The sequence below is a fragment of the Morone saxatilis genome, unplaced genomic scaffold (genome assembly GCF_004916995.1).
Source record: "Morone saxatilis isolate NCDOM2014 unplaced genomic scaffold, NCSU_SB_2.0 Contig18, whole genome shotgun sequence".
NCBI classification, from domain to species: Eukaryota; Metazoa; Chordata; class Actinopteri; family Moronidae; genus Morone; species Morone saxatilis.
In genome coordinates this window covers 21,103,190-21,114,972 of record NW_023339740.1, presented here as the reverse complement: position 1 = coordinate 21,114,972, position 11,783 = coordinate 21,103,190, and the positions used below count along the sequence as shown (strand labels likewise).

The following is an 11,783-nucleotide window of genomic DNA, read 5'->3' as shown; positions in this document are numbered from 1 at the left end:
GGCGTTGTCAGGCTGCAGTGGGTTTCAGCTCGAGTATAACAGAGAGTCTTCTGGCCTCCCTTCCATGCGTCTCTGGGTGGGGGGAGGGTCTGGACAGTCACTCAGGGACACTGAAGAGCCGTCCGAAGAGTCTGTTAATGCGAGGTGAGGAGTCTGTTCTGATCTGTCTGTCCTCGTCTGGTCTGGTTGCTGTCTGGTCTGTCTGTCTCCTGTCTGCTGCGGTGTCTGTCTGTTTCTGTCTGTCTGTCTGTTTCTCTGTCTGTCTCTCTGTTCGGTCTCTCTGTCTCTCTGTCTGTCTGTCTTGTTGTCTGTGTCTGTCTGGTCGTCTCTGTACTGTCGTGTCTCTCTGTCCGTCTGTCTGTCTCTCTGCCTTGCTGCAGCTGAACCAATCAATAATCAATCAATCAGGTGTACTTGAGTATACCCGAGGTCGTGAGCTCATCAGCGCGTGCCTCCAGGTGAGGTTCTGAAGGATCACGTGGAGTCGAGCTTCGATGCACGACTGGTGATCCTGCTGCCCGAAGGAACAGTGCAGGTCACGAACCCCCGCATCGTCGCTGCTTTATGCTCCGACATAGCTACTGCTACAAATATACTAAACATCTGGTTTTCAGGACATCCAGTTCCCCGAACTTTAATAATGAAAAACACGCGTAATGTGTTTTAGATCTCCGCTGGGAGGCGTCTGTGTAAGCAGGAACGGTCCGTCGTCCGTGGCACCCAGGCACTTGCCTGCCGGCGGTGGAAACTGCGAGCCAGGCCCATGATTCGTGGCAGGGGGCGTCCTGGGAGCACGGTCGGTCTGACTGGTCACAGACGTCTTGACAGGGGGGGGCAGCTCGTCCTGGATTTTAAGAGAGCGCGCCAAACATCGTCCTTGAAGTCCCTGGAACCACAACAACCACGTGTTTTAATCATGTCGCTGATGTACACATGAGGACAAGCGTTAAACTGTCAACATTATATTGAAGCAACCACTGGAACAACAACCTGCTTACTGCCTTGACAAGGGCGTGGAAAAACAGTGTCCAACTCCGTTCCTCAGCAGGTTAGTCTAGATGCACCAGGACAGTCAGTGGAGGTTGCTGTGCTGTCTGTCCAACCTTCGTCCTCCTCACAGGTTAGTAAGTGACAGATCCAGTGACGCTGTGTGCCGCTGTGGTCCAACTCGTTCCTCAGCAGGTGTAGTTGAAATGAGTGTATACGAGTCAGTGTGAGCAGGAATTGTCGTCTGTCAGAGTTGAAAGAGAATCAGGCAGTCTCACCGCTGATGGGGTGAGAATAACGAGGGGGTTTTTATGACTGTTGCCTTAAAGACAGCCGCTGTTTTTTGGAATGGGAGTTTGGCTGTGAACAGGTCGCGTGGAGCAGAGGGGCAATGTCTCGACACCTTAATAATCCATAAAGACCCGGAGCTGAGCCGACCTTCTAGAATAATGAACCTTTACAGCAGAAAGTAACAGGAAGTGGAGATAAACCCTCCTGGTTTCTTCTTCTGTGGTAGTAAACAGGAAACTGATCAACAACTATTGATGTATTTTAATATATAAACCTCCTTGTTTTAGTCTTTTTCTGGTTTTAGTTTGAAGTTGTTTGACCTGATGAATTTAAATAAATACAAATAATATTTAATAAGTTCTCAGAAGTCGACACTGAAGAAAAACTCAAATAAAATAGTTTTAAAAGCATCAACGGTGATAAAAACATAATTTAATATTTAATGTGGTTTCATGTTACAGTATCATACATGGAGACTTTGGTCTGTTGTACCTGAACAGGAAGCTGGAAAACTGCAGACCTTCAAAATAAAGTCTCACTGTCACATTAAAATAACAAATATATAAAAACATTAAGTAACATAATAATAATACCTTCAGTAATACCTTCATGGCTGCAATACCTGTGTGTGTGTTACTGTGTGTGTGTGTTACTGTGTGTGTGTGTGTGTGTGTTTGTGTTGTGTGTGTGTGTGTGTGTTACTGTGTGTGTGTGTGTGGTCAGACTGGTTTTTTCCTTTCTAAGAATAAAGTTTCAGTGTAAAGCAGCTTCAGGGAGGAGAGCAGACACACCTGTTACCTGTTCAATAGGGGTTGTTACAGGTTACAGGTGAGGCAGGTGATGACTCATCCAGAAGGCCACGCCCCCACACACACTGACCTTCACCTTCTTTACCTGTGAGTCAGACTGAACACACCTGCTCAGTTTGTGATCATCTCCTACCAGCAGAGTAAAGTCGATGATAATCTGAATGTAATTTGGTGGAAACGTGATTCTGAGAAAGTACGGAGGCCTCAGAGGATCAATATAAAATATATTAATGTAACTTTATTGATCCTGATTTATACTCTGCTCTGATTGGCTGATTGTCAATCTGTGCATTCGTTCATCTTTAATGACTAATTACATTTGAATTATCTTTAATTAACATTAACTGCGCTGATTTTATTCTGAAAGGTCCATATCGGAGGTTTATTTGTTTATTGATCTTTGCGTTCGTTTTAACTCTGAAATGATTCATTAAAATCATTTAGTCATTGTGCTAAGCTAGGCTAACAGTTCCTACCTGTGTCCAGTCATTGTGCTAAGCTAGGCTAAAGCCACCCTCCCGTGCTGAAGCTGCTTTAGTGAAACTGATCTCGGACCAGCTGCTGGTTCTCGGGGGCGTTGAGCAGCTACGTGGCGAGCGAGGCGGGGACGATCTCTCTCAGCAGTCTGTTGAGTGCGTTGACTTTCTCCTCCAACAGGAAGTTCTTCTTCTCTGCGTTCTTCTGCCGCTGCTCGGTGACCTGCAGCGCCTTCATCAGCTGAGAGTTCTCCACGTACAGATCCTTCAGCAGCACGCTGGACTTCGTGTTCTTCGCCAGCTGCAGGCGACAAAACAACACGTCACGTTACGTACGAGTGGCCAAAAGTACGTGGACGGAGGCGGGGGGGGGACACCTGTCTGAAGAACTCACCTGTTCTTTGAGCTGCTGGACTTTCTCCTGCAGAACCATCCGGACTCCCTTCAGTTTGGTCTCCAGCTCCTCCATCCTCTGCTGCAGGGCCGACATCGCCTTCTCGTACTGCTCCTGAACACAACACGTAAGCAGTAAGTGAGTGGATGGATGTAAACAGCATATTATAATTATATATATATATATATATATATATAGATATATAGATATATAGATATATAGATATAGATATATATATATAGATATAGATATATATATATATATATATATAACGTTCTGATTTTATCCCTTTAGCCTTTTCCAGAGATTTTAAATGATAATATTGTACAACACGTTTCTTGTGACCTTTTAAAGTTTACCATGAATTCAAAATGAACTGAAGGTTCAGAAACATTGAAGAAAAGGACTCGTTTTATATTTATGTGTTGATTTGTGTTATTTAGTGACAGTATTAGTGTCAGTGTCAGGACGTCAGCAGTTTGCAGTAAGAGCTGGAGTCCGGCTACTTCCCAGTAGTTCAGTCAAAACTACAACTGTTAGTTCTAAAAACTGATTTGATCTGTTTTTGTTCGTTATGTCCATAAAACAGTTCAGAACAAAGATGTTATTGTTTCTCTCTGTTGCTTCCAGTGATTATGGGTGATGGAATATTGAACTGGGAGCTAACTAACTGCTAACTGCTGCAGTTATCAGCAGCTGATGGAGCTCCTGGAGCTGATTTGGTTCCACTGAATTATTTCGGAGCTTCTTTGATTGTTTCATTCTCTCTGCAGTCGACTTCTGTTGTGAACTTTCTTCCCACGACTGAGTGAAGACATACGACAGTGACACCGATCACACAGATCACACAGGCTCTGTAAACGCTTCACTACGAATATTAATTATACAGACACGTTTTAACACACACGTATCGATCAATACTCGATATCAGTCGAGACTTCAGGTATCAGAAGAAAAACAAAAGTGGTATCGGAACGTCTCCTGGCTGTACAATCTATTTAGAGAACGAGCATGTTGCTAACAGTCTGTCCTGCTGAAGCCTGCGACCTTTGACCTTCAACCTCTGGGCGTTTACCTGCTTCATGCTGATCTGGGAGCTGCTCTGCTGGCTCTGAAGCCTCAGCGTCTCCTCCAGCTGCTGACTCCTCCTCTGCTCCTCCAGCAGCCGGGCCTGCAGCAGCACCACCTGCTCCCTGCAGCCGTCACCTGCTCGCTCCTGCAGCTCCTGAAGCCGCCGCAGGTGCTGCGCCTGGACCAGACCCAGGGCGGCGTCAGCCCGTGCCGCCTGCACGCACACACGCACACACAGACACACAGTTGTGAATATTAAACTCTGTTTCAGTGTTTGGTATCAGATCTTTTAGTGGTCTGAAGTCCTGACCTGGTCCTGAGCCTGCGACCGCGCCGTCTCCACCGTGTTCAGTTTGGTCTTCAGGTTCTGCTGCTCCTGGGTCAGTTTCTGGACCTCCAGGGTCTGGACCTGCAGCTCCGACAGCTGAAAAACATCAGACCTGTGTCAGTGTGAGCGGCTCCGGGGAATCCTCAGGTTTCTGGGTTCAGATCAGCAGTCGGTACCTTATGTTGGAGCTCCTGGTTCTGGACTCTCAGTTTGTGGGTCTCCTCCTGCTGAGAGATTGAGGTCTGCTCCTCCTGCTCCTCCAGAGCCTGATGGAGCTCCTCTTTCTCCCTCATCAGCTTCCTGACGCCGCTCTCCAACTCCTCCACCTGACAGCCACAACCACACGAGCTCACAGTCATAATGTTCGTCTATCAGTGACCTCCTGTTCAACTTTTACCTGAGTTTAATGGAAAATAACTGTTTTTGATTTGACTGATTTTCTTTGTTTTGAAAAACTGACTTTTCTTAGACATCTCCTTCAGATGGCGAGACAGCGTAAGTGCAACTAGACAGTCTGATCGATTCATCAAGTCATTAAAGTATTTCACGCTCTGATAGTGCGATGTTCTCATGTGAGTGTGTGCAGACGCACTGTGGAGCCTGTAGGGGGTGCTAGATCTCTACCGGTGTGTAATTATTGACTTTTTGGACCCACTGCATCCTGTGGATTTGTTTTTCCCGTACTGACCTTCTCCTGAGCGTCCTGCAGCTTCCTCTGCAGGTCAGTCACTTCCTGGGCGCGGCCGAGTTTCTCCTGATTGACGGCGTGGAGCTGAGAGCGAAGCAGCTCGGTCTCCGACTCCAGAGAGAGCGCCGACTGCTGCAGCTTCTCCACCTGCCGAGAGCAAATAACAGTGAGGAGACATTCGGGTCCGAGCTCGCTCTGCGCGTTCCCCTCGTTACTGTCTGACCTTCTTGTTCCGGTCGTCGGCTTCTCTCAGCAGTTTGGTCTTGTCCTCCTCCAACCACTGCAGCTTCAGAGTCACACTGCTGAGCTCCGCCTCCACCTCCGACAGACGAGCCAGCTGAGAGAGAATAAAACCCGTGTGTCAACCAGAGGTAGCTCCACCAGCTCAGCTAACGTCAGCATGATATCATATTTAAAGTGAATTTTATTCAGAAGCCGTTTTGTTCGAGTGAAGAGGAACTGAAGTACCTTCTCCTTGTAGGACTGGAGCTCTCTCTCCAGCAGCTGTCTCTCCTGCGTCCAGACCGCCTGCTGCTGCAGCTTCTCTCTCTCCTGCTGCAGCGCCGCATCCTGCAGCCGCCGCACCTGAAACCACCACAACGTCTGACGAGGAGCTACAAACGGCGTCTGAACACTTTCAACTCAAAGCTTCAAAGACCGACGGAACTCAAACTCTTCATAACTTCTCATTATGAACGTCTTCAGATTACACCGACCACATTTAAAGTTGATCCGATCAATAATGTCGTAAAACATCAAATCTGAAAATATTCAGAAAGTTACAGTTAAATTCAAAATGGCCGACTTCCTGTTGGGTTTGGGATGTGGCTCCAGGAGGTTCTCCGTACGTCTGGAGACGATCTACATGTGCCGATGGGTTTAATACACTGGACTCTTTAGGGGGCGCTGTCGAGCCATTTCACCGTGTGAATGTGGAACGTCTGTTTCTGAGTTTCAGAGCTTTCAGAACCTACAATCGTCATCAACTGCGTCTTTCACTTTGCTCACCGAAGCTCCCTCCTCCTCCTGCTCCTTGGAGACCGTTGCCAGGCGCTCCTGCAGCATCCGGACAGACTCCTGGTCTCCACGGAGACGGGCGCTCAGCTCCGCGTTGTCGTTGCTGAGCTGCAAGTTCCTGCTGCTCAGGTCCAGAACCTCTTCACGATATCTGGAGTTCTGCGGGAGGAGGAAGAGGAAGAGGAAGAGGAAGAGGAAGAGGAGGAGAAGAAACGTTGAACAGTCTTTTGTCTTCCCCTCAGAGGTCGAAGGTCAAAGAATAAAAGGATTCTTGCTAAACGGCCCTTCATCAGGACAGTTTCTCACCTCTTTGTGGAGCCTCTCCTCCTCTTCTCTGCTCCTGTCGTGCTCTCTCTCCAGCTCCTCCAGTTTCCTCCTGACGGAAGGAGCAGCAGGTTTATTCAGTTTACTGTCTGACTGTATTTATTTAATTAAATACAAATAAAAGCTATTGAAAGGATTTTTCCTGATAAAAGCAGCAGCAGCTAAAAATAAACCAACATTTTAATGAATGAGGTTGTTATGGGAGCTTTTTGTGGGTTTCCTTAGAGAACATGTCAGAAGATAATTGGCTGATTATCTGGAATCAGTCAGCTGATTAACCAGTCTATTGCTAGGCAACATCATCCATGATCTGTGTGTAAATGTGTAACGTTCCCATCCTGCTGAGGGCTGAATGAATGATTAATGATTATAGGCTGATCGATCACAATTCACATTCTGACAAATCAAGACCTGGCCACATTAAATAATTTATTGGAATACTGAAAACAAAAGGTCTCTTCCCACCTCTTTCTTGGTGACATTCGTCCTCCAGGTTCGGGACTTCTCCCTGCTGGCAACAGGGCTGAGTCGCTCCTGAAGAGGCTCCGTTTCCTCCAGTCGGAAACCTCCTTCCAAGCTGAGTCCCTGCAGCCCCACACCAGACAGGAGCAGAGACGTACCGGCAGCTCAAAACCCCAGCGTCAGTCAGCCTGCAGAAGTTTACTGTGGCTGATTGGAATAGATACTGATGATACTAATAATGATTCAGGAATCTGAAGACCTCAGTTCTGCTCAAACTCAGTGCTTGTTGGATTTTATAATGACGTTCGAAAACTAGTTTATTAATTCCAGGTATTTGTTGTACGTGCAGCCGAAGACACACAGACAGCGGAGCAACAGATTTCACCATTTTTATTATTTTTAATATTATATTATATTAATTAAGTCACAATATTTAAACAACTCTTTAATTGAAGCCGTTTTGGGTTTCTTCAGAGCCGATGGACTCTTACGGACTAAAGGGAATATAAATAAAGGAGGAATGGACTTAATGACCACCTCAAAGGTTGGGAGTCAGCAACTGAACTGATCTAACAATCAATATGTCCATATTGATCTGCTCAAATGCTTTAACAGGTTTTATACGTACGAAGAACTTCTATAAAATCCAGAACAGGCTTCTAAAGGAGACCGGCGTCTATTAGCGGACCGCTTGCTTTTATTAGAAGTTTTAGGCCCCCAAAGTAAAATTGGGGCTCCCGGTAGAAACCTCCTGAACCATGAACATCTGAAAGGAATGCCATAACCGGAGATGTCCTGAGCTGCAATTGAGCCAATGTGGTGAAGACAACAACTCCCATGACCCTACACTGCTTCACCACCCGTCATCACACTTCCTGTCATTGTTTGATGGTGAGATGCCCCCCTAGTGGCAGAAACTACAGACTGCAGCTTTATAATGAGCCAATATGTTAATGGTCTTTTCTAGTTACAGTTCCTTTGAAGCAAACTGAGGCCTTAAATCTGTTCTTTCATCTGGTCAAAGATAAAGTTTGTACTAAAATGAAAACAAGCTGCATCAACGGAGGATTTAAACCAACATTTGAGTTTAAAGAGAAACCAACAAGACGGCGTGACACAGAAACACGGAGCTGCAGTGATGAACAGTCTCATGCGGTTGTCATTTGGTTAGCGATGAGGTGAAGAGTTAAAAAGAGTCTGCAGCAGTGCATTGTGGGCGTTTCATTCTGTTACCTGCAGTTAGTCATTCAAATACTGAGATGGAGGTTAGTCATCATTCGGAACAGGTTTTGGATCCCTGAGTCGGTCTCATGCTCCACAAACCTGTGTGGACTCCCCGGGTCCATCACCTCCTCCAGGGCCAGGACCAGCTTCTCCAGCTCCATCAGCTGCTGCACCATCACCCTCTTCTCCTGTTCAAAGTCCTCCTGCGCCGTCCTCAGCTGGTTCTGGGAGTCCTGCAGGGCCTGCTGTAGCTGGTTCTGGGAGTCCTGCAGGGCCTGCTGTAGCTGGGGGACCTGTTGTCTGGCCAGGTTCAGGTCTCTGTCCTTCGCTTCCAGCCGGTTGGTCAGCTGCTCTACGTTGCGGTGATGCTTATCTGAGGAGGCTTTGGTTTGACGTAAGCGGTTGGCGGCGTCCGCCACCTCGGCCCGGAGCCGATCCACCTCGCTGGTTTTGGCGTTGAGCTGCCTCCTGAGGTCCAGGACCAGGTCTGCGGTGTCGTTGAGCTGGGAGCTGAGCTCTCTGAGATGGTCTCTGAGTGTGGTGATCTCCTCCTCCATCTCTACGATCTGGGTGGAGAGCTGGTCGGCCAGCCGTGTGTAGCTCCCGTTCTCCTGGCTCAGACGACAGACCTCCTCCTGCTCCTCATCCAGACTGGCCCGGAGCTGCGAGCTCCTGGTCTGCTCTTGCTTCAGAGCCTCCTGCAGACCCGCCTCAGCGCTCCTCCTCTTGTCTAACTCCTCAGAGACACCGTCCAGCTCCAGCTGCAGGGTGTCCACAGCCATGGCCTGGTCCTTCAGGTCCTGGATCAGCCTGTCGCGGTCGGTCTTCAGCGAGTCCAGCTCAGCGGTGAGTCTGGACAGACATTCAGTTTTGTTCCTCATGGCCTCCTGTAGACTCTCCAGCTCGGCCCTCAGGGCGCCGGCGGTCTGCTCTCTGGCTCTGAGCTGCGCCTGCTGCTGGACGAAGGCGTTGGACAGGCGGCTGCAGTTGTCCACCACCACCTCCCGGTCCTGCAGGATGCTGTCGGACGCAGCCCGGAGGTTTCCCAGCTCCTCTTTCAGCTGGGTCACCTGAACCAGGAGCTGCTCCTCTTCGGTCTTCACCAGCTGCAGCTCCTCCTCTACGGAGCTCTTCTCTGAGGCGAGCCGTTTATTTAAAACCTCATGAGACTCCAGGAAGGTGATGCTCTCCTCCAGCTGAGTGCAAGCCTCCTCCAGTCTGGCCTCCAGCTCACAACAACGCCCACGAGAAGCTTTAAGATCGTCCTCTAACTGACCACAGCGCTCTCTGAGCTCCTCTAAACTGGCCTCTGATTGGCTGATCTGCAGATGGGAGTTCTGTATGGTCTCCTTCAGCTGACGGACCTCCTCCTCATGCTGCTCCTCCATCCTCTTCTTCTCTGAGGAGAACTGACTGCAGATCCTGGCCTGCTCCTCCCCAGCTCTCTTCTCGCACTGCAGCTTCTCCTGCTCTGATTGGGCGAGCCGGTTCTCCCAGAATCCCCTCTGCTCCTGCAGCCACTGGCGCTCCCGGTGGAGCTGGTGGAGGAGGCGGCGCTGACCCTCGGCGTGCTGCAGCTTCATCTGAGAGAGCTGCTGCTCCGTTTCCTCCCTGAATGCATACAGCGGATGGATCTACTTACACCGTGTGAGTGAAACCACCGGAGTCTGAGACGGTCGGACTTCCTGTTAAGTGATGAAACTGACACCAGAATCATCCACCGGTGTTTCTCACGCCGGCACTCTCGGTTTTATTGGACGGTGAAGATGTTTCTCATATTTCTTTTAGAACGGATTCATCTTAAAGAGGAATTTCACCACTGGAAAGATTGAGAGATTCTACATGGCCAAACAAATCTGAGAGAAACGACTGTGGTATTCTGTTTTGCTCAAAATGTATAAAACCTACAGTATCCAGAATGCACTGGGCCACAACGGACCAAAGAACTACAGCTGGCGGGTGCAGGGTCAGGGTACTTTGCGGCCAACAGATAACCCAAACTCTAAATAGTTTACTGGTCGCTCAAATTGATCAAAATGAGATTTTAATTGTAACATCAGAAGGGAAAACTGCAAAGAAATGACTGAAAAACACCAGTACTTCTGTGGACTGAATCTGTAAGAGTTAAAGTGTATTCTTTATTTAGAATACTTTCAGCACTTTATCTCGTCGTCAGGCAGCTCTTTCTGATCATCTATGATCTCTTCAAAGCCATAGTAATTTCAGTAACTTCACTACACAGAGTTTAGCTCCGCGTCAGAGAGAAGTCTGAAATTCAGTTGAAGTTCATATGTTGTGATTTTCTGTTTGTACCTTTCTCTCTAATATTTTTAAGAACTCACATTTTGTATGAGTTAATGTGCCCCTGTGCATGCTGGGTATTAAACCTGAGAATCGAGAACAGCTGTGACGCCGTCAGTACGTTCCCGTCTTTGTGCCGTAACGCCGAACACAGCTGTGAGGTCACCACCCACCTGACCACCATCACTTCCTGGTCCATCTTCAGCTTCAGCTCGGCCTCCAGCTGATCCTTCTCAGCACTCAGCCTCTGGACCAGGTTCCCGATCTCTCTGGCAAAGTTCTGCTCCAGCTCCGCCCGCTCCCGCTGCATTCTGGGATTCAAATACAGACGTGGATAGAAACACTAAAGCCTGAATGTAGTCTAATATTTCGTTATAATACGTTTTATACCACTGAATATCTGATCTCAGCCGTCCGTACACACCATCCAATATTCATATCGATATTTGTCGTTGTTGGTACTGACTTTGAATCTTGCTACCATAAAGGTAGCTCTCTGACTCGTAGCATTGTCGTCTTCCTCACCTGCGCTCCTGCTCGTTGCTCCACCCTCCTCCTCCTCCTCCTCCTCCTCCTCCATGTTGGATCTGAGTCTGCAGTTTGTCCAGAGTCTCCTTCAGCTGCTTCACCTGCTGCTCCGCCTGAGCTTTCTGCTCCTCCAGCTCACTGATCTCCAGCTGACACGACCAAACAAACAGGAAGAATTTTAAAATATTAAAGAAAACAGTCATTTATTTTATCCGTTTATATCCAGTTTACATTTTACCAGCTGTGGAAAACGGTGCAAAATACAGGCAGCAGGACTCCCGGGCTGATCAGGCCTGCTTCCTGTGTGCAGGTCCCTCTGTGGGCGGGCATACACTGACGACAGACCGACTGATGTGAAAGATATAAAAACATCATCGTTCTCATTTTTACCTTGAAGGCCTGAGAGATGTCTTTACGTTCGACCTCCATACTCTGCCTCATCAGATCCAGACTGCGTTCGTAGTAGTTCACCTGGAAGAGGAAGAGGAAGAGGAAGAGGAAGAGGAGGGTTTTTATCCTGACAATGGAACAAACTGCTGATACAGCAGATATAGCAGCCAGCTAACAGAGTTTACACTCTTTATATTCTCTCTCTTTGTTTCCTGAGTGTTTTCTTACTTTTGGACTAGTGGAGCAGTCTAAAAGTTAACGTCTGTTTAATCAACAGTGACATTGGACACACTCAGGTGAGACTAATGTGCGTTACCTGCGTCTCGAGCTGGATGTGCAGCTGCTGCAGCTCCTGGTTGTGTTTCTGCTCCAGCTGCTCCAGAGCCAGTTCAGTCTGGATGCTGACGGCGGGACCAGAGACGCTGTCCAATGAGCACAGAGCTGAGACAGAGCAGAGACCTTCATCATCACTAATCTTTATGGATGATATTGA

General features: G+C 48.1%; 1 protein-coding gene across 1 annotated transcript; it reads right to left on the bottom strand.

Moving 5' to 3' along the window:
* Window positions 1-1,690: 1,690 nt before the first annotated feature.
* Window positions 1,691-11,735, bottom strand: ninl (ninein-like; the record flags this gene model as incomplete). Its single annotated transcript, XM_035661759.1, has 16 exons — window positions 1,691-2,864; window positions 2,958-3,071; window positions 4,033-4,242; window positions 4,339-4,452; window positions 4,533-4,682; window positions 5,045-5,191; window positions 5,268-5,381; window positions 5,513-5,629; window positions 6,053-6,220; window positions 6,368-6,437; window positions 6,851-6,970; window positions 8,132-9,682; window positions 10,546-10,683; window positions 10,898-11,049; window positions 11,291-11,371; window positions 11,607-11,735. Coding segments are annotated over 16 exons (3,567 nt in total), but the record flags the coding sequence as incomplete, so codon positions are not given.
* Window positions 11,736-11,783: the final 48 nt, after the last annotated feature.